Source organism: Taudactylus pleione, unplaced genomic scaffold (assembly GCF_031769625.1).
Source record: "Taudactylus pleione unplaced genomic scaffold, aTauple2 ptg000007l, whole genome shotgun sequence".
NCBI lineage: Eukaryota > Metazoa > Chordata > Amphibia > Anura > Myobatrachidae > Taudactylus > Taudactylus pleione.
This window is the reverse complement of record NW_028284410.1, coordinates 29,290,650-29,312,830: the sequence shown is the minus strand read 5'-3', so window position 1 is coordinate 29,312,830 and position 22,181 is coordinate 29,290,650. Positions and strand designations below refer to the sequence as shown.

The window sequence follows — 22,181 nt, the reverse complement described above, 5'->3', positions numbered from 1 at the left end:
GCTAAATCACACATTTACCAACACTTAAAAACCAAATAAAAAATGTACTTTTCGAAAATGTGTGTGTTTAACCCCAGAAACACAACATCGAAATTGATCAATTTTAGTCGATTTGAAATCAATTAAAATTGACCTTTAGTAAATATACCCCTATGGCTCTAGTTATGCACATTTGTTTCTGTACAGTTGGAGTATTATGGCTGTCAACATTGTGATTGTCGACATGATGACTGCATCCCCATTCTACATGTGTTGCCATTTTTTCCATAATAATCAATGCATAGCATAGGCATGGTATGTAGTTAGGAAGCCAACGGCCGAAATGCCGACCGCCGGCTTCCCGACTGTCATATCCCGACAAGGGACTAATGATAAGCATCGAAATACTGACGCCTATCATTATCCCTATGTTGGGATCCTGATACCAGGCATACCGAACGAAGGTAAGCCGGGCGGCGGTGTGGACAACTACGCGGGGGGGAGGGTTAGGTCACGGGCTCCTGGGAGGGACTTAGGGTTAGGTACCCCCCCAAGAGGGTTAGGGTCAGGCTAGGGGAAGGGGGGTTAGTGTTAGGCACCCCCGGGGGGGGGAGGTTTGGGACCCCCCTGGGACGGTTAGGGGTTAGGTTTAGGGTGAGGAGAGGGGGGTTAGGTTTAGGCACTTACGGGGGGAGGTTAGGCTCCCCTAAAGGAGGGTTAGAGTTAAGGGGGGGGAGAGGGTTAGGAATAGTAGAAATACTTACCCTGTCGGGACCTTCTAGTGCTGGTCTTCCGGCGTATTTGAACTGCCCGACTTAGGTCCGGCGGTAACTCATACCGATTCCCATAGGCACATGTGTGGAATGCCTACATTCTCTGCCTGAGGCAGCAGCTGAAATTCAGCTGCTAAAATCCTTTATACAAAATCCCATAAACATTAGTATATGAGCTTTATGCAGTTGTACAACCTCAGACAAATATTTTCACTTACAGGCATTATTTGATCTACCAGGAAAAAGATAACAAGCTATTATTTAGACTTTTGCATCAAGAATAAATAATAAATTACTTTGCTGAACTCCAAAGCATAATGCATGAGACAGCTGTATCAGGTTCCCTCATTATAGATTGAAACAGCCTCAATGCTAGGGACTTGTATATTTCAATATTTCACCCTCATATATGATTCCCACAAAATGCTGAAAATTATAAAGGTCAATTTGCTATTGTATTCCCAATGGCTATTTCTCTTCTTAGCATTGGAAGAGTTTACCTGTGTTTTGCCCAAATGTATTTACACTTGTCCATAAGTCACCCATTGTTTGAATCTTACATTATGCTAATTCATTCACTTAACTACAAACTAGAAATTACCACACAGACACCTATGTGGAATTAAAAGAGGACACAGCCGAAATGTATTGATCAATTTGTAATTAGAAAGATGGTGGCAGTAAAAAAGCAGTGCTCCAAGGCCACATAATAAGAGGCGGATCCCCACCCAGCGCAAACTGACCTGAGGCAGAACCATTCTCCCTTAATTGAAACAGCATTGACCCCTCCTTAAGATGAAGGCCCGGTCCCCCCCTAAGGGGAATGACCAACTGACGCTATCAAAAGGCAAGTGCTACCCAGGCACTCTTACGCTATAATAGGCTGTCTAGGAGCACTGCTTCCAGCTAGGCTGCACCTCCACCTGTTGGAAGGAAAAAAGAAATTGCAAAGTCCAACAAAATCAACAAGAATTGCATACAAAGCAGCTTAGACGGGTGGGTGAGTGGAGTTCCAGAACTGGAAAAGAGGACGATGGCTCCTCTTCCAGACTATTTATAATGAATAGTAGAGGCCCTGCCCTTCATAGCTGCCATAGGCTATTATTTTGATGGACACAATCCTGGCTATGCCCCCTCCTGTCCTTTAACCCCTGGTGAACTAGCAATATTCCATCCTAAACAGGGTGCTTATCTTTCCTCAAACTTATTCAAGTATTCAGAACAATTTTTTGTCACTTCAAATACATTGGATTGAAAGTGTGTACTGTGTATTTCCTTCTATCTCAGTAAGATAGTATATTGAACAGTAGCCATAAACCAGGAGTCAACACAAGTTTGTCCCTCTGGTCTCATATTTATCTATTTTGTACACTGTATTGTAGGCCTCTGAAAATGTTTCAATGTACAGTAATGTGTTTTTTTTCAGTGTCCAACAAACTGCCCATCAGGTCCAAAGGGTCCCCAAGGACTACAAGGGGTGAAGGTGAGTCACTCTAATCTCCCAATTTTTATCTGAGCATTTTATCCTTATCCTCAACATTGAATTTCTCTGTCTTCTTAGTTATCACATGACTGTGTTGTAGATACTAATATTGATCCTATTTTCTTTTTAAGGGGCACAAAGGACGTCCAGGTCCCCTTGGTGAGCCAGGACAACAGGGAAAATCTGTAAGTATATCTTACACCCCTTTAAGATATAAAATCCCAGCTTCAAATCGGCTCGGACCTGGAACACTGAGCACGGGTTAAAGCCGAGCTAACCCTTTTACACAAGGGTGACAACCCGGGTTATTCCCGAGTTGTCACCCTTCACACCAGACCCAGGTCTTTCAGTGACCAGGGTCTCCCATCATTCAGTGGACGCTTGGAGATTATGTAATCTCAGAAACAAACAGATCACAGGTGCACAACTCCAAATTACTAATTATATATAAATACATTTTCAATCACATCAAGACCTGGGTCGCACCTTTTAGACTTGAGCCGAGTCTTAAGTCCCGGGAAAAACCCTCATTGCGACCAGGGTCACGGACCCGGGACTGTCAACCCGGGTCAGACCTTTCCAACTTATGTGTGGAAGGGGTATTATAAATTAATTTGAATACAGTTGATTTTTGTGTTGAGTAAAAAAGATGCTACTGAAGAATTGTCTCTATTTATCTCTAACATGTCTGATATAATCCTACACCATGGCATGTATATCTCCATTATATGTAAACTATTGTCAAGTATTTTAAAATATAACATTTGTGGTTTGTTTCTGTAGTGATCTGAAATATTACCAAGCAGTTTGGTAGCTATGGTAGTGGACTTAGTGTATTGGTATTCTAAGAGAGGTAACGTAAATGGAGATGAAGTACCAACCAATCACGTCCTAACTGTCACTTTACAGGATGTTTCAAAAATGACATTTAGTAGCTTATTGGTTGGTACTTTATCCCCGTCCACTTTATCTCTTTCCAAGGCTTAGTACATAGACCAGGGACGCCAAGTGGCCTGGGTACTCATGGGGGTATCATGTGAGTCCCTCAGTATGGCGCCAATCGGGGGGGCGATCAGTGCGATCGCTCCCCCCCACAGACAGAGGTTGGGAGACTGCAGCTGCTACTGCTCAGCAGCAGCAAGCAGCCTCCCTGCTCTTACTGCAGCTGCTGTGTGCTGGGTTGCTGACAGATAAAATGGAGGAGGGGGGTTGCCTGACCTGGGCCCCCACCAGGCCCCTCCAACAAGCCCGGGTAATTAGTACCCACTTCCCCCCCTCTCGGCGCCCCTGCATAGACCCCTAAAAACTCGTTTATTACAAGGGGGTGGTTCTAGGGTGACCCAGCTGTTTTAAGTAGAACATAGTATTTTAAAAATACTAAATTTTCTTGAAACAAATATCTAAAGTACTGAAATGTCTGTATTTGTATTTATTGTATTCACAACACTAATAAAATATCTATATTAGACTGTGAAATGCCTCTAAATAGTTGTTTACAGTATCTCCACATTAAGCAATAAGAAAGATTTCTGGGCTAATTTCATATAGATAGAGTTTCATATGCTGTAATGTATTCATACATCTGAGTTGTCATGTCGGACACATAAGAAATAAGTATGAAAATATTTTCAGTAACAGGAGCAACATCATCATAAAAATACTTAAAAACCATTACAACCTTCCTCTATTCAAATATAGCGTTTTGGATCAAGTCTCATCCATCAATGACATGTTTCTCAATGTATTTTCGTACATCATGGACTCAAGATGGACTTATTCTACTCAATGATCAGCACAGAATACTTTGTAATATATTCTTTTTCATTAATTACAAATAACATATATATATATATCTATATATATATATATATATATATATATATGTATATATATATATATATATATATATGGACAAAGTTTGATTACATAAGTATCCACTCCTTTTGTTTAAAATTAAATACACATAAATAAACACTGGTACAATCAGTAGTCTTCATACATCTGCCTTTAAGAAATGCGGTTAGTGTCTTGTGAAACAGAAGCTTCATCATGAAGATCAAAGAACATTTACAACAAAATCGAGTGCAGACTATTAAAATGCACCAATAAAATGGAGGATGTAAGAAAAATGTGTAAAAAGGTTTTTAATATCCCTGGGTGCACTGTCAAGTCCTTCATAAAAAAAAATACGGTACAACTATGAATTTTTCAAAATTCATACCATCCATACAACAAAGGAGGCCACTAAGAAGCCTTTGGCATCACTGGCAATTACAAAATAGTTTTTAGCGAGGTACAGCAATACTTATAAGTAAAAGCCTATTAGTAAGGGGTACATATTATAATCATTACTATATAAAGCAACAGAGAATTGTATGAGCAAGCTACAAAAATGCTATACATAGCCATTAGTGTCCACATATACTGTATAAATACAATGTGCGATAACATATTAATAATGTACTAATACAATACGTTTGATATACAGATTCAGCCTCTCTGGAAGTTAGTGTTCCATGTTAGAGATGGGGTAAACTGGTTCTGAGAGAACAACAGCCCGTGCACACTTCACAAATATATGCTTTATGGAAGGATGGCAAATGAATACTATTGTTGAAGAAATTCCATGGAATATCACATACAGTTTGCCAAAGAGCATGTGGGGTTCCCAGATGCTTAGTAGAGACAGATTATATGGTCTAAGACCAAGATTTAATTTTTCATCTTCAACACTCGAGTCTATGTTTGGCACAGTCTAACACTATGCGAGAATACTGTCCTTAACATGTAACATGGTAGTGGGATGCAGAATAATATGGGGATGTTCTGATGCTTTAGTTACTTAGGAATTGAAACATAGAGGGAAATGTGGTTAAATAGACAAATATATATATTCATTCATTCCAGCAATACAAAGAGCCGGAACACAGCAAAATACATACTGGAGTCTCTTAACCCCTTTGCTGCTGAGGTTCTTCTCACTTTGTCCTAAGTACATTCAGTGCCCTCACCCAGCTATGAAAAATGCCATAGTGCAGGGTGATATTGTCTGGTTATCACTAGATCATAGCTATTAGGGGACTCCCCTCTTTCAAATATGGGTGTCCCCACATATAAATGGAAAACTATGTTTTCTGTAGTGCTGGGTAATATTGCTGGTGATGACAGGTGATCACCAGACAATAGGTACTAAGGGTCCCCATCATTTCAAAGAGGGAAACCCATCTTTCATATGTGGGTACCCATTAATTTATGGAAGCCAGGATGGAGGAGCTCTTTCCCCATCCCTGGACTCCATGATTTTATGCACACTGATGACCAGGCAATAACTTATATGGTTCCACCTGGTCTGAAAGAAGGGACTCCACTCTTTCCAAGGAGGATCCCCCATCTTCCTCTATGCCATGCCTGTGACAATGTTACTTCCAGACTCTCCCCCTCAGCCACCTTCTCTCCCCACTGGTCATCAGGACTGATGGGGAGAAGGTGAAGGTCAATATATTTTGTTTTTTATTCCATCTACTGCCATGGAGGACTCATCCTTTGCAGTTTTAAGATAAATGCAGAGGACAAGTATCACTGCAATAAACAGGTTAAATACCAAAAAAAATGTATTGAGAGGGTCCCAATCACATCCCAGATTATGTTTTAAACTGTTTCTTTTCCCCAGCCACTACAGAGAAAACAATTTTTATTCCATGATGTAAGAAATAAAATGTTATGACGAATCAAATTTTGATGTAGTATTAATAGTAGCTGTTTGTGTTATAGCTGCAATAGTCAGTAATATGTTTAATTATATCTAGAAATACATTATTTGCATTCCACTAAATAAATTGGATCCTTCTTTCTCAATTTCAGGGCCCAAAAGGAGATGTTGGGATTTCTGGAGAACAAGGAATTCCAGGTCCCCCGGTAATGTATTTTACGTAACTAAATAAATGAAGTGTGTTGTAAAAATATACATAATTATGTGGACAGAAGTGTTAAATAAGTATTCTCATGTGCCTAGGGACTTAACAATTCCTCAAAGTAACCCCTCAGTGATCAATAGATCAATCCATCAATAGCCAAAATGTGCTTATTTAATACCCCTGAATTTGTACAAATGTTTAGATGACATTTTTATGAAGCCTCAGCTACGAAGTCTATGGTTCTTTATAAAATTAATTCTGGCACCAGGATACAGATCTGTAACCCATGCCTTCGGTATAAATATACTGGGTGTGGCTTGGAAGACTATGCTTTATTATCAAGAGTAATATGAACACCAGAATGATACAGCAAATCTTTTCATACCAAAAGTATGTACAGTATGTTCTTCACGAAACATGAATCTGCTCATAGGGCCTGATTCAGCAAGGATCGCAACTGCGATTACGCATGCAATCGGCCGATTGTTGCGTTCTGTTCATGCGTATACAGTGACTACGTAGACCCATCGCAGAGTGATTGATAGAAAGTACCGTTTGGGGGTCGTGACGGAGGGGGGGTGGTCGGCGAATCGTAGCCGTGCCAGTGCGTTTGAATGCCATTACAGGGGCGTGCATAGATTATGCACTGCGATGCCATACGCAGCTTGTGTACTCACTGCGTACGATGAGGTTACGTACGATGAGGTTAGCAATTCCTTAGTAAGATCAGAGCTTGTGCAAGTGTGCATGAGGCTGCGATGGTACTCGACTGTACCAATGGTTTTGCAGTCTTGCTAAGTATTGCGAATGTGTGTAAGGTAAGGTGGGCGTCCTTATATCAGGCTGCGTATGGCAAGGCGATCGCAAAGGATTGGCATATCTTTGCAGCGAGACTGCGTGCATAACTGCTATTGCAATCGCAGTTGCGATCCATACTGAAACAGGCCCATAGTCACATATCACTGGTTACCTTGTGTTTAATAGCCATTGAATTTGGTAATTTATTACAAACACTTATGTTGCCACTTTGTGGAGGCAATGTTGTATTTCTTTTAGTACAAATTGTAGTCAAGATAGTAGCATAAGTAGTATATACTACGCGCAATGAGTTTCTAAAGGACTTTTCTACCTTCATATACATGTAGTATTTTGGTTTGTATATGTCCTTCTATAAGTCTTAGGGGTAATAAAGTGACAGTTTTTAGAAGTGAGTTTTAGAGGAGATGTTGCCCATAGCAACCAATCAGATTCTACTTAACATTTAACTAGCACCTTCTAGAAGATAATAGCTAGAATCTGATTGGTTGCTATGGGCAACATCTCTTCTAAAACTCACTTCTAAAAACTCTCACTTTAGTAAATTTACCCCTTACATTGTTTTATATTTCAGGTTTACTTCAGTGCTTTTTCATTTTAACCATATCCCTATGTTATGAGCCAAAATTGTTCCTTTCGTGGCTCCTGGACAACATGGCAGCTCTGCTGTGCTCACTTCTTTGGATAACATGAGAACCAGATAATATCTGTGTAGTATCCCTGGACAACAAACACAAGCAGCTTTAACTTCACAGAACTGAAAAGTGCAGAACAAAGCTACAAAGAAAAAGCAATTTAAAACTAAAAGTAAAACTGACAGGAGGTCATGTACAAACAAATGTATTATTAAAGTTATCTGAAAGTAGTATTTATTGAATATTAATTTACCACAAAGATGTGTTACCATGAAAGTTATGGAAAAGGTTATGAAATATTCCTCTGTTCAGCATATAGGGGCCTATATTTATTTCAATTGAAATACAGGTCAGTCTTCCCAATGTAGCTGTTTTCAGAGGTTTGGAGCATTTTAGAGTATACTTATTTACTAAGGGGGTATCATACTCTTATTAGTTAATAGAAGTGGTCCCTTTCTAAATGATCACATCAAGAGTCCCCATAGTTTTCTATGGACACTGCAAAAAATGCCTCATTTACCACTAGATGGCATTAGCATTGTAGCCTATATGCTACATTTACATTTATAGAGATTTATTACACACACTTGGCTGGTGCATACGCATTAGGCAGGACTGGTTCAAAGCTGGAAGTAAAGATCTATGACCTAGAAGCCCCTCCGGCGTCCTACTGCGCATGGGCAGAAGGACACGCGTGCCGTGGGGGGTGCTGCAAAGGATCCATCTTACAGTACTCTGCGGAAAGAAGCCCATAGGCTTCTAAGGGTAACAGCATCAGAAAGATGCAGGGGCATTTCTAGAGAGGAGGGGGCCCATGTGCAGTCTCCGACACGGGTCCCTCCTCTCTGTCCGGCGACCGGCAACACACTGAGCGTTATAGAGTTATAGACTCTGGGCACTAGAGTGCGCCCATAGTCCATTTTCCCTGTACTGCGCATGCGCAAACAATGGGAAAATGGCCGCAGCAGCCGGACCCCCGCGCCGACGTGGGACTCCGGAGAGGTAAGTAATACTATGGGTGCAGGGTGTGTGGTGCGGGGCCCTCCTGGACCCAGGGGCCCGTGTGCCCCGCACACCCTGCACCCATTATATATACGCCCCTGGGAAGCTGGCGTTACCCACCGCAACTAAGCCCCGGAGTGCATCGCATTCTGGGGCTTGGTGCATAATATGAATGCGGTCAAATTAGCATTTTCAGGGTTTGACCGCATTTCTCACCTTGCTGCATCCCGCCTAGTCTGTACTTGTACATTGCTGTAACCTACTCTGGAGCGAAGAAAATATAATATCATATATTTAAAGTGTAAACTGATTTGCTCACATAAGAGTACAGTGAGACATTTATTTAAGACCTAATTGTTCCAAAACATGTCTTACTGTAAATTGAATGCAATGTTGACCAAATCTACTAACAAAATTACTAGTTTGTTCTTTTTTTTAAAGAATTATGTCAATTTTACAAACATTTGGCTGAATTTCCTTGGATAGACTATATTTACTATTCTTTCCAACTGTAAGTCCTATTTTAGGCAAACCCTATATGTATGTATTGTGCACTAAGTGAAATAATAATAGGACCAAACTAAGGTGAGGTACTGTTTATTGAATGAGTGTTTTTTATGTTTGCAAAACATTTTTTTTCTAAATTATATAGCTTGTGCTGTGCCAGTCTGAATGCCAGGAAGGAGAGAGCAGCCGATAACAATATTATCAGTGGATTTTTTTTAATATATCATAGATTCATACTACAGTAGTTGATTATAATGCAATTATACAACAAATGGTAGATACTCTGGTAAATATTAAAGCATGACTTGGTTTTTCTTATAACATTTTTGACATCTGTAACACAGGGCCCAATAGGTATCCGTGGTTACACAGGAATGGTTGGACCCAAAGGTGAGACGGTAAGTGTCTGTGTGGACAGAATATGGTTTCTGGGACAGCCTCTAGAGGATTATTACACTCAGACCTTGCCTTAGGATAGGAACAGCCCTGTACATAGTCTGGCAAGTGTTGTTTGTCTGCAAGGTCTAACTATTCAATAAGTCTTGATCCACAATCTCATTTCCCTCCCAAATGGAAAAGTAGAACTGTATTACATTTACCTAGAGTATTGCCACATAGCCACACATGTAGCCATCAGTGTTATGGAGAATGATGGCCATTTTCTTGTAGTATGCCTTTTTCTTCTTCTATGTTTCCTCCATAGAGCCATATTCAATTAAGCAGACCCGCGATACTTTTCCGCCTCCCGGACTTTTCGTCTACTCCGCCTGTTTTGCAGGCGGAAAAGTATTGCGCGCGTGCCAGCGTATCCTCGTATTCAATTTGAAAGTACGCGAAAACGGGATCCGGCGAAACCTAAACAAGCGGAAAGTCATGTCAGATTTTGGGAAATCAGGCTGACACCCCCCAAAAGATGCTCTGACATGGGGGTTAGCTATGGTTACCCACGATTTGGATTGCTGAAGGTATTTGGTGTTTTTAAACGGGCTCAATAGCTGCTAAATAGCGTTTTTGTATAAGTGGTGAAGAATAGTATTCAGGAGGTTTTTTTGCAGAAATTAACTTAATACAGCAAATTTGGGATACTTGAAAATGGGGGCCAGCATATTTAAAAGTTGGTGAAGTTAAGTTTAAAAAATCATGAAAAATCCATCTGCCGCAAGCACCTGCAATGAAAAAAACACCTGGGGCATACTTGGGGATCCGCCTGTAGTCTAGTTCGCTAGTTTTTAACCTTGTCTCCCAATATTTTATTTTTTTTCGCCCCCAAATTTAAAGTGATTTTTTGGGGTGTTCTTAAGTTTTTTTTTTTACATTTTGTTGCAGTTTACCTTTGGGGGACTGTCTGAAGGCTGCACGGGGGTTCCCGCAATGTTGCACCCCGAAACCCCAATTCTGCACTTTTTTCCGCCTGCTATTTATAGGCGAAACTTTTCCGCCTATTACATTATATTGATTTTCCTCCTAGGCGGAAAGTCTTTCAAATTGAATATGGCGAAACTTTTTCGCCGATTCCGGCTTTTCGCTCCAAATTGAATACGGGCCATAGTGGGCAAAGAATCATGACATCATCAACGTGTTGTTTCCCATGTACAAAGGAAAGTAATATGCTCGCTTTGTTATTCTGTGATTAATTCTAACATCAGTTGTTTTCCCCTCTACCTTTGTCAGGGACCCATCGGATATAAGGGGATGATCGGATCTGTTGGAGCAGCAGGGAAGCCTGTAAGTTGAAGTAAAAGTACTATTCCCCCCATTTCATCTTATATTTGGTACAGTAGTTTATAAATCATTCAGATTTCGGATACAAATTGTGTGTCCTGTATCAGATGGGACTGCAGTGTTATACTCTGTGTTTACTGTGCAGTGCTGTACACCATGGATCTCTGCAGGGTTATATACAACCTGTAGAGCAGGGGTGAAAACCCCCATCCTGTTAGTGCAGATTTTTCAGTCCTCATCATTACAGAATCTCCTGAGGAACAAAGTGTTTTAATTAAAATACACTTATGGTGGCTATTATCGTTAATGAGTCTGACTTTGCAGAACTTTCACTTCTCCATGTCTTTTTCAGGGTGAGGAGGGGCCGAAAGGGCCTCCAGGAGAACCTGGTGAGAAAGGAGACAGGGTGAGTCACAGTTTTTATTTTTTTAATATCAACATATAACTACTGTATTTTATACATGAAAAGCGTAATCTTTCTGTGTTTTGTTCACGGTTTACATACATGCATGCCAATATGTCCACATATTGGTGCTAATATGTTCCATATGTAGGCATGCTAATATGTTTACGTACAGTACATGCACAGCAAAATCCTTCATAGATAACCTATGAGATAAATATCAGCTGTAGAATAATATACATGAGGTATGTAATAAAGACTCAGAGACCACTAACAGTACATGCGTTCCAGACTTTCTAGTTGGTAGCTGATTTATTTTATAAGATCCAGAGGTGGAGCTAATTATTTTAGTTGTGATACTGAGATCTGTAAAACATGCAATGTTACTGGTCCCTGAAGACCAAATTTGGGAACCACTTTTTTGAACTATATGGCGAAGGAGATAGTCTAAAAAACAAACTTTCATTATCAAACATATTAATTTGCTATAAATTACATTAGTGGTCAGGAAATTGTTCCCATAATAAACATACATACATGACCAGTAGTAGACAGAACTGAGCTTTATAAAAACATGCTACTATCTTCTGTTAGGACGCCTGTCTCTTCTAGCTGGCAGCTGCTCTCTGGTCTCTGTGGTCCAGTGTGCTAATTGAGTGCTCAAATCGACACGCACTGCACACTGGGTAGGAGAAGCTGCTGCCACTGGGCATGTGCAGCAGCTCCATTCCATACTTAATACTGCAAGTTGTTGCTACAGTTCTGGTAAAATCATGATAAATACTACTGCTATTGTGATCATGATTTGAGCTGCAGGCTGGGTTGGAGGGGTGTTTCCTGGTAATCAGCAGTCTGGGAGAGAAAGAAGGTATGTAAAATAAGTAGAGAACCCCTTTAAAGTTGTGTAAGTGAGAGGACGAAGCGTTTGAGGCTTGTAATCGATGTTCTCGATATCACCGGCCTCTGCCGTATCACACCGAAATTCCTGAATCAACAGTAAAGCTGAGGTGTTTGTAGGACATTTTATCTTACTGGAACAGCATATATAATCCAAGATGCAGTTTCACATATTTACACCAATAAATAAATAAATAAATAATAAAATAGCTATTGAACTCTGCAAAAATATAGATTTTATAATATCTGACTTTTTGGGATCAATTCAATTAAACACAAGGGGGATGAATTGCCATTGTAATGTCATGGAGATGCCGCCAAAGGACCCGTATCTCACCCCCCTCGTGGCCCGATTGTGCCCCGGACTTGTTGGTTTTTGTATGCAGCTCTATGGGGCTGTGAACAAAAGTCTATGAGTCCGGCAGTACAAATGTGGCATATAGCTGCACTTATATGTAACACCCGACAGCCCAACATATTGGGCGGCCGATACACATTACACGACCCGGTGCCTGACTGCCCGATATGTTGGGCACCGGCTCCATTCACCTGTGCGGCATCGGCAGCTGGGTCGTTCTGTCGGCCCTACATGCAGGCAGACGGAACGACCCCAATGGATGACTTGCAGGAGCGAGCATGGTCGCCCATAGTGCATACACATTTTCCAATGCGGACGTTATGTCGGCCTGATCTGCCGGATCGGGCGACATATCGTCTAATGTGTACTCACCTTTATTGTGGCTGGAGGAGTTTAAAAAGAGATACTGGTAGCCCATGCACTAAAATCTCATGTGTTTGCAGCAATGCAAAAGTTAATTGAAGACATTTTATTGGGCAATATGGACACGCTTCAATGGCATACGACTTGGTCCAATCCTGCTGCTGATTTTCTTCACCAATTATGTGTGCAGCAATAACAAGTCATTAAGGAAGTAGATGAAAGAGAGAGACAAGAAGTGTAGTGTTCTTGAAGCTGAGATGTTACATGTCCAGCTGGAGAATGTTTGAATACTAAACAGAGTAATGATCAACAACAAGGCCATACAGTATATGATTCTTATCACAAGGAAATAAAAAGATTAGAGTTTTACATAAATGAACCCATAAAACTCCAAATAGACACACGGATATCAGATATTGGCACAAAATGTCAGAATTGTCGGTATTGATGTAAACACATAAATTTATAAAATGGCTGCCATCAATGATATTTAGCTATATAAAAGAATGATGAAATGGTTACATTTAAACTGCAGCTTCAGCAAGAAAAGAAGAAAGGGACAGTAGACTAAAATGTGGCTAGACAGAAATAGGAAATCCAAAGAAGCTCAAACTGATGATGAGGAGATATCCTCATGGACCTGCACTCTGACACACTGTGCAAAGAGACACACTGTGCAGAGGTCAAAGTATGAAACACAGCAACTTGGAACTGTTATCACAAGGCTCAGCAAAAAAAGGAAAGGAATTTGACTTGTGTGGTCATTACTCTGTAAAATGGCTTACAATAGTTTCTAAGGATAATGTAAAGTATGTGTATGAGACAATGGTTATGCTCCAATAATGGGGGTTCATTTAGAATAACAGAAGTTGGGGGGAGGTGAATGATAAAACATATTTTACTCTGAGTGTAATACTTTGTATGCTTCTAGGTGCTGGCCAATCAGGGAGAGCAAAGAAAGTTGACTGTTGTGCAGATGATGGCAGAATAGGGAAGTGAGCAGGGCAGCTGCTCGCATTCTGATTACTATGGCATATGTACCTGCATAATATAAAGGTGTCACCACATAGGCACAAGTCAGGCATGTATTTACAGGTGTATGCACGTGTTCCAGCAGTTAGTGTGTGTGAGAGAATAGCTTATGCAGTCAGCAATACTTTACATCTGTAGATGAAGCACAAACTAAAGTTAAAGTAATATGCCAAAATTGCAAAAGTAATTTATTAAAAAGTTACTAGTACTTATTTGTCATACATATCATAGATTATGACAACACAAATTCCTGAACTATCAGTGAAGGTTATGTGCTAGTGTGACCCTTTATCTGACAGAAAAAGTACTTTGAGGCATCAATTACGATTGAGACTTATGGTAAAGCTGCATAGAAAGTGTAATGAACATAATTAGCCGGTCATGCTGAGGTGCTGCTGTAATCAATAACCTGACAGGAAAATTGTATATTTTAAACAGCAAGTACAGTTATGTTCTTATGTTATTCAATACAAATTGAAATAATTGATGTTTTATATATATATAATAATTGTAATTGCTAAGCTACAGCACTGCTTTATCTAGCTGTAATTTGGAAGGAAAAAAATTAAATGTAAATGTTTGATGTTATGATTTTTTTTTTACGAACTGTTCAGAAATAGTATAACCTGTATATTATTACTAATTAATGTGGTCAATGGTACTTTATATAAAGTAGATTTGTCACATCAGACTTGTCACTATTTTATTTTGCAAAGTCTGTTCTAGGAGAACCACCAATGCTTTCACAAAAGAGGACTCAATATGTAGAGTTTTGCCACAGAAGGTCAGGTCCTTGTCAGTCTCTTTGATACATCTCCAACCTTTGCACACTGATGGAATTACTTTGAGGGTTTATTCACACCTCTGTGTCCAATAATTCTAGGCCTAGTTTTGCATGTTTTAAAGAATGCCAGACACTAAGGGGGTGATTCTGAGTCGGATACAGGGAAAGTGTTTTTCCTCTGTGCATGTCTCCGAGACGCACTTCGTATGCATGCCGATGGTTACCGCCAGAAGCCCGCAGATCGAAATTGCATGGTGATCCATGCAATTTCAATGGGTCAACAGGCCGCTGAGACCGGCAGCCAAGGTCCTTTGGACATTCTGCACCTGCAACAAAAGTCTCACTCACTACTGCAACTGTGTCGACCTTAGAATCACCTCCTAAATGTTTAGTATGAGTGAGTATAATTCCTCCTTTGATTAACTAATCCACAATTCTCTCTATTGCAGGGGGCACGTGGCATTACAGGGCAAATTGGAGCAATGGGTCCAAAGGGAAACAATGTAAGTTTTGCTTGTATGCTATACAGGAAAAAAAAAACGATGTAAATAATAATAAAATATAAGCAGATATCTTTTCATCAGCAAGTAAGAAAATCCTGCATAACATGAAATGACTGATAAGAGATTAGGGGGTCTATTTATCTTAAGTTGGTGTTAACTATACTCAGTAGTGGGGATCAGCAAAACCAGACAGACTTTGCTAAGTCCCACCTGGTTTAAATCACTATGCGCATGCTTGGGCGTTAGTTGTACATGCACATATCCCTTTATCCATTTGCTGGTATCGTTAGGCTGCTGGCATCCAGGAGAAAACCATACCAGAGGCACCGCAGCTCGGTATATTGCAGCATATGAACATTATGTATTTGTGCGATGTGCAGCGAAACAGAAGAGTCCCCGTTCACCTAGCGGTTCTGCGTCATATGGCAAGAGACACTTGGCGTGGCTTAAATGCTCCACCATGGGTAGCAATGAATAATTTTTCCTAAATTTTGCTTCTTATTCACCCCAGCTCGGTAAATTCCAGCTTCAGGACTAACTAGCATTATGTATTGGTGCGATGTGCAGCGAAACAGATGAGTCCCTAAATTGCAAAGCCGATGGTGCGTCAAATGGGGCTATTTGGAATGATTTAAGTAAAGGTTTATGTGGACACATTTGTACATGATGCTTATTTGGGGGCATAGGATATAGACTAAAAGCAAGCAGAGCTAATGTTCTTCCAGAGGACACATCTTCCATGCCAAAGATCCAACAACTTCAGCAGTATATGTAGCTAGTTCATTGTCTTTTAGTACTAACAATGATATTGGGGGCTTGGGGAGAAGCTCTTCTCACATACAAACTATCCACATTCTCACTATTTTCAGTCTGTTTTGTCTGACAACATCTCAGTTTCTATATGTGTTCTAAGTCTGTGCTACTTGCAGGGTCTACCTGGTATTGACGGCAAGGATGGTACCCCGGGTATTCCTGGTTTAAAGGTGAGTAACCATGTGGTCTTTGCTTTATTCTCCACCATGTTTCACATTTGTCTTCATGTCATCTCTTTTTCCATAAATCTCTTATGTCTAGGGCAGCCCTGGCCAAAATGGTATTCCTGGTGCTCCTGGTCATCAAGGGTTATCTGTAAGTATCCTGTATGTTCTTACTGCTCAGAAAGGATTTTATTTGTCTCCCAAGCTACAAGCCCTTAATGAGTTTTCTCCAGGACTAACCAGCAAAAAGTGTCTAATATTGGAGCATAGATTGAGCAGGTTATGCAGTAATAATACCTGGATCATCCTGGCTGGATGTCCTCCACAAGGGCATATTGTTCACTGTAATGCAGTTCTAGACCCTTAGATAAAACTAATCCTCCCTCACACTAGGGCTGTAGCTGATCTCCTTCAAATTTCTCAGCTTTTGTGTAATATCTTTCAGAGGCTGTCCCTCTTTGGAATAGACATGCTACTGGTTTCCAAGACACTTGCCAGAATGATCTCTGAGGCTGGCGTTAGCCCTTTCTCGTGGTATGACCATGCCAGGGCAATCTTAACTTATGGGGACACTGGTCAGCTGCCCAGGGGCTCACAATTCTAGGGACCTTAGAGCAGGGCTGGGTTGGGCCGGGGGGCATCTACATGTGCAGGCTCTCACTCCATGCACAGGGCAGCCGGCTGAGAGACAGGCAGAGAAAGATGCTCCCCGGCCACTCTGATTGTAAATTCCACTCAATCAGAGCAGCTAGGTAGCATTCTCTACCTGCCTTCCAGCCTGCAGTCACATATTAAGGGGCCTTCCCTTACTTTAATCACAGCTGCAGTGCAGAGCTGGAACTGCACTGCTAGCTGGAAAAAAATAGAGGGATGTGGAGTCTTTAATTTTCGCTTCACATCATGTTTTTTTATTTTTAAACATTGATTTTGTTGAAAGTACCAATAAATCTAAAGGTTTAATTTATTGAATGTTTACATTTTTATTTCCATGAATGGGTGGGTTAGGGCCTCATTGCATTACTTTGCCAAGGGCCTACAATGATGTGAAATTGGCCTTGGACTATGCAGGGTTTGTATATTCTCCTGAATTTGTATAATTCCCCTCGGAGATCGTGGAACTGCTATTCTCGAATATTTTGAACTTAATGAGTTATGATCTGGGTGGCACAAAAGGCAACTATCCAGGGCAGGTTTAAAAGCAAAGCAGTTGCTGGCAGGGAGCTCGCACAACTGGATTTTACATCTCTTGAAGTAAATATAAATAGGTTATTGACCTTGCATAAACAATCGCCCTCTGCTGACCTGCTTACCCCAATCGACACTCTTAGAAGGCAGTTGAACACTATATTGTCAAGTAGATCTGCCAATATATTTAAAAAATTAAAACAGCGATATTATGATAAGGCAGTTAAGGCGGACCAAGTCCTGGCCAGCAAGCTCAGACAGAAGGGGGCCCTAGGTATGATAAACAGGCTTAAGATGTGTCAGGCTCATAAGATTACCTATGATCCCTCGGAAATTAAGTGGGAGGTCCATGATTATTACACTAAATACGCCATGCCACTGCCCCTTTCTGGAATCGGTATGTAATACTGGCGGCTGAATAGCAACAGGATCATATACCGACACCAGAAGACCGAAGGAGGGAAATACTGACAGGGGGTGGTAAGTACCCTAACCCTCCCCCTACCCCTGCCTTAGTGGTGCCTATCCCTAACCTCTCCCCCTAGTGCCTAACCCTAACCTACCCCCGTTAGTGCCTAACCCTAACCAACCCTCCCCACACCCTAAACCTAATCCTCCTGGGGGTGCCTAATACTAATCCCCCCTTTCCCTACCCTAACCCTCCTGGGGGGTGCCTAACCCTAAGCCTCACCAGGGGTCCCTAAACCTAACTCCCCCCCCCCTGCAGCTAGAAGCTAAGACGCCTGGCTTACCTTCGTTCGGTGTCAGGATTTCATAGTGGGGCTAATGATTGGCATCGGGATTTCGACGCCTACCTTTAGTCCCATGTCGGGCTTTCAGTCTCGGGATATCGTCGGGCGAGATAGTGCCTGTTGGTATCCAGACTGCACCCCCCCTTTCTAGTGTTACTCATACTGTGTCTTTCTCTGATCTACTGTATATTTAGATAACACTCTGCCCCTACAGCTGTCTGACAAACAGTTATAGGCGCTAAACACTGACATCACAGAAGACAAGTTTCTAGCAGCAATCAAGGGTCTTAAACCTCCAATGGCCCCTGGCCCCAACGATCTTAGTCCACAGTATTATAAAAAAATTTGCATTCTTTTTTAAAGACTTATTTAATAGTAACTGCAACAGGTGGCTTTGAATAAACACAGCCTCTGGGAACCAGCAGGTAGACCCAACAACTGCACAAATTGCTGCTCACGACTCCCTCCCCCTATCTTCCCATTGGTACTGCTACATAAAAAAAAGATCATCAGCTTCTTTGATGCAAGGGGAGGTGCAATAATGTTTAGCCTATGGGCGACCTTATAATGTTTAGCCTAGGGGCGGCCTAATAATGTTTAGCCTAGGGGCAGCCTAATAATATTTAGCCTAGGGGTGGCCTGCATTCATGTGACTTATCCAACTTGTATATCAGCAAAGTTTGAAAATAGAGACAACTGTGTAAGTAGATATACAAATGATACAATTTATGGAATGCATGCTTTATCTTTTTGGAAAAAGTAGTACATCCTAACTGTGAGAATATAGCTGCTAGGTACCCCATTGTACATTGCAAAATTTTGAGAACCAATTACAGCAATAATTTCACAACACCCATCAATGTGAGACTCATTTAAATAAATGAACTAAGTAATGATGTGAATCCCCTTCTTGTTAACACAGCATGTGTTCCTTGTTCTGTCTTTTTCAGGGGTTACCTGGTCAACCTGGTGCTAAAGGAGGAAGTGGACAAAAGGTTAGTTTTTAATATATTTTACTTCACTTTACATCTATAATTTTTAAGTGTAGATGGAAAAGTTACTTAGTAATAACTTAGTTTTATACAAACACGTCAAGAGAAGTTGTGGTGGGCATCACTGGTAGCAGTAGTAATAACATGTCTGTCCTGTCACCAGATGCTGCTTTATGACTCCAGCACATATTCTGATATTGGGCTCTACATACATATGGGACAGATTCTGTTACATCGTTTGTTTTTGTAAACTATTTTATCTCCAAGATTCTTTAAAGGTGTCAATAATCTGTGATGTCCTGACAGTGGAATCACTACCACTACAGATCAATTTTGAAATGGTCTTCAGCAAGTGAATATGCATTAAAAAAACAATATTTCTGTTGAACAGATAATCTGGTCACACCACCCAGTACAAAAAGGCCGGGGGTTAGGCATTGTCGATGTCCCAGGAAAACCTGTCTCCAGCTTGTCTGGTTTCTGGAAGGACAAGAGGGTGCAGCTAAGAGCACTGAAGTGCCATGATATGGCATTACAAGCAAATTTTGCAAATAAGAACCAAATATTTCTAGTAATGCAATATTGATACTCATAGGAGCATATTCAGTATATGTGCTCCCAATACCGGTGTCCCATACAAAATTATTGTATTACTGTCCCCAAAAAATAAATAATTAAATATACATATATATTTCTTTTTTTACAAGGCTGATTTGTGCTTTTTAAAGTAAAAACATGATAAGAAGCAAACTTTTTTGTTTTATTACAAATGAATAAAATTAAATATGCAAAAAAAATAGATTTTTTCTTTGGGGGGGGGGGGTGATTTTAGGCCAATTAAAAAAAAAAGATAAAGCAATTATTTTTCATGTCATTTTTTTTTTATTACATTTGGGGTGAATAAATTAACAAAACAATTGATTCTGGGGTAATTTGCGGCCATTATTGGTTTTACCAAACCAATAATGACATGTAATTATTGGACTAATTAAGCTAATTGGAAACTTCCAATTGCTTAGTTAGTTCTGGGGGGGGGGGGGAATGAGATTACTTTGGTGTTCTGTAGCAAGTTCAAACAATTTTTCCTTGAAATATCAATTTTAGGAAAAATTGGACTTGCTCTGAAGATGGGAGAAAAAAAAGCAAGTTAATTTCTACAGACATTACCACTGCTGGTTTTTTTGCAGGCAACTGAATAGGAAAAACCTTTTAGCTGCGGTAAAAAATTAAATTTTTTTGCCTGTAATTGAATATACTGTACAGTTTTGTAACATTATTTATGAGGTAAAATTTTAAAAATGATGAGTATTCACTAGAACTAGAGAATGCCACATAAAGTCATTAATAAAAACATTTAATTGTTTATATTACTACACTATTTAAATCAGTTTTTTCAATTATATAAATCAATAAGTCTGTATATAATATATATATATTATATCTATCCTTCTGAGTCAACCTACGTCATATGTGTAGGCTGTTGTGGAGAAAACGAAGACTGCTACTGTACTGCGGCATCCATGATATACAAGATTTGCCTATTGTAAAATAAATGAGTTTTTATCGAATGGCGGTAAACTCCTTGCTTCTAAATTTATGCTACATTCTAGTTGGTTATTAGTTTTTTTCAGTTTTATTTTTTTATAGAATGAGAACAGGCTGAAATTATTAATAATGTAATAAAATTATGAGAAATGCATAACACATTGTGAATAAATAACTCATTAACATCTCAAAAAAAGTCACTAATTAAGAATGTTATGGTAATTTGCAACCTTTTAAAAAATATATTTTTACAACCTTTTTTAAATGGTGCAAGTTGCACAGTGGTTAGTTTCTGTCTCGCTGTGCTTTTGTGTTTGTGTGGATTTCCCCTGTATGCTCTAGAAAGCTCCGACTGTCCAAAGACTTTGTGGTAGGTTAAAATTGTCTTCCAAGTAAAGTTAGCTGTGCTTCTGGTGTTTTTACCTGTGGTAGAGAAATTAGACTGTAGGGGACTGGTGCAGGGACTGATGTTCCCTGTGGAATGTACATACACATCTTACAGATTTAAATATAATAGGAATAGATTCTTAGATAGAATTCTTTGATTATACAGTGGTACATCATTTGTTAGTGGTAAATAAATAAATATCAATATGGTACTATTTTTTACTTTTACCTTTTGTTTTAAGACTAGTAGCATACTATAATTTTATTGAATAACTCTATTAGACGGTTCAGCTATAATTGATCAGATTAATCTGATTCTCAAAATGTAATACACATTTAAGAGTTTAAAGTATGATAAAGGTTGTTGGAATTGGAAATATTCGCAAAGTACTAACTTGTTGAGGAACTTGCAATAATATAAATAGAACTCATCTCATAGTGGTATATGTTAATAAAATATGTTTATTGATAGTCAGGAATTCTTAATTACATGTTCACATTCAATTAATAACCAGTAGTCTCTGAATTATCCTTCTTATAACCAGCAATCTGCTTGTTTCCCACAGGGTGAGCCAGGTTCTCGTGGAGAATCAGGATTCTCAGGAGTTCCTGGAAAGCAGGTAAGTACAGATAACAATCAGTGATCTTATAATGAATTATATGTTTGTCCAGGAAAGAGCATTTACTAGAGCCTAACGAAGGCTGTAAGGCATTGTGTAAGCTGGCCAGAGAAATGACATAAGTACATGGAGGCCAACAGACTCTTCTTTTAAAGGTGGGTACCCATTAGGTGACTCCCCGATGGTGCCGATAAACAACATATCGGGCGATCGGTACACAATGCACGATCCGGTGACCGCCACCTCGATATTTCTTTCACCAGCACCATCGAACTTGCCGGTGTCAGCAGCTGGGTCACTCTGTCGTCCGTGCATGTCGGGCAACAGGGGCGCACATGGTGGGTACACACTAGATGATGTGCCCGATATGTTGGCCCGATCTGCAGGATCGGATGACATATCATCTAGCGTGTACCTGGCATCAGCATATCAGCCTCAGAGCATGCCAAATTATGTGCTCTCTCCTGGGAAAATAAGGGATGTTGGGGGAAACCCCCTTCACTATGTTATATGATAATGATTTATGCCAATATAGGGCCTAGTGATTTTACA

General features: G+C 40.1%; 1 protein-coding gene across 1 annotated transcript in view; it reads left to right on the top strand.

Annotated features, from left to right (window-relative positions):
* Positions 1-22,181, top strand: part of COL9A2 (collagen type IX alpha 2 chain) — a 79,299-nt gene that overhangs the window by 35,333 nt on the left and 21,785 nt on the right. Inside the window, exons 11-21 of the mRNA XM_088462689.1 lie at positions 2,179-2,235; positions 2,367-2,420; positions 6,097-6,150; positions 9,454-9,507; positions 10,781-10,834; positions 11,184-11,237; positions 15,118-15,171; positions 16,101-16,154; positions 16,246-16,299; positions 19,036-19,080; positions 21,576-21,629. Of these exons, the coding sequence (XP_088318815.1) occupies positions 2,179-2,235; positions 2,367-2,420; positions 6,097-6,150; positions 9,454-9,507; positions 10,781-10,834; positions 11,184-11,237; positions 15,118-15,171; positions 16,101-16,154; positions 16,246-16,299; positions 19,036-19,080; positions 21,576-21,629 (588 nt within the window). The remainder of the gene's footprint in view (positions 1-2,178; positions 2,236-2,366; positions 2,421-6,096; positions 6,151-9,453; positions 9,508-10,780; positions 10,835-11,183; positions 11,238-15,117; positions 15,172-16,100; positions 16,155-16,245; positions 16,300-19,035; positions 19,081-21,575; positions 21,630-22,181) is intronic.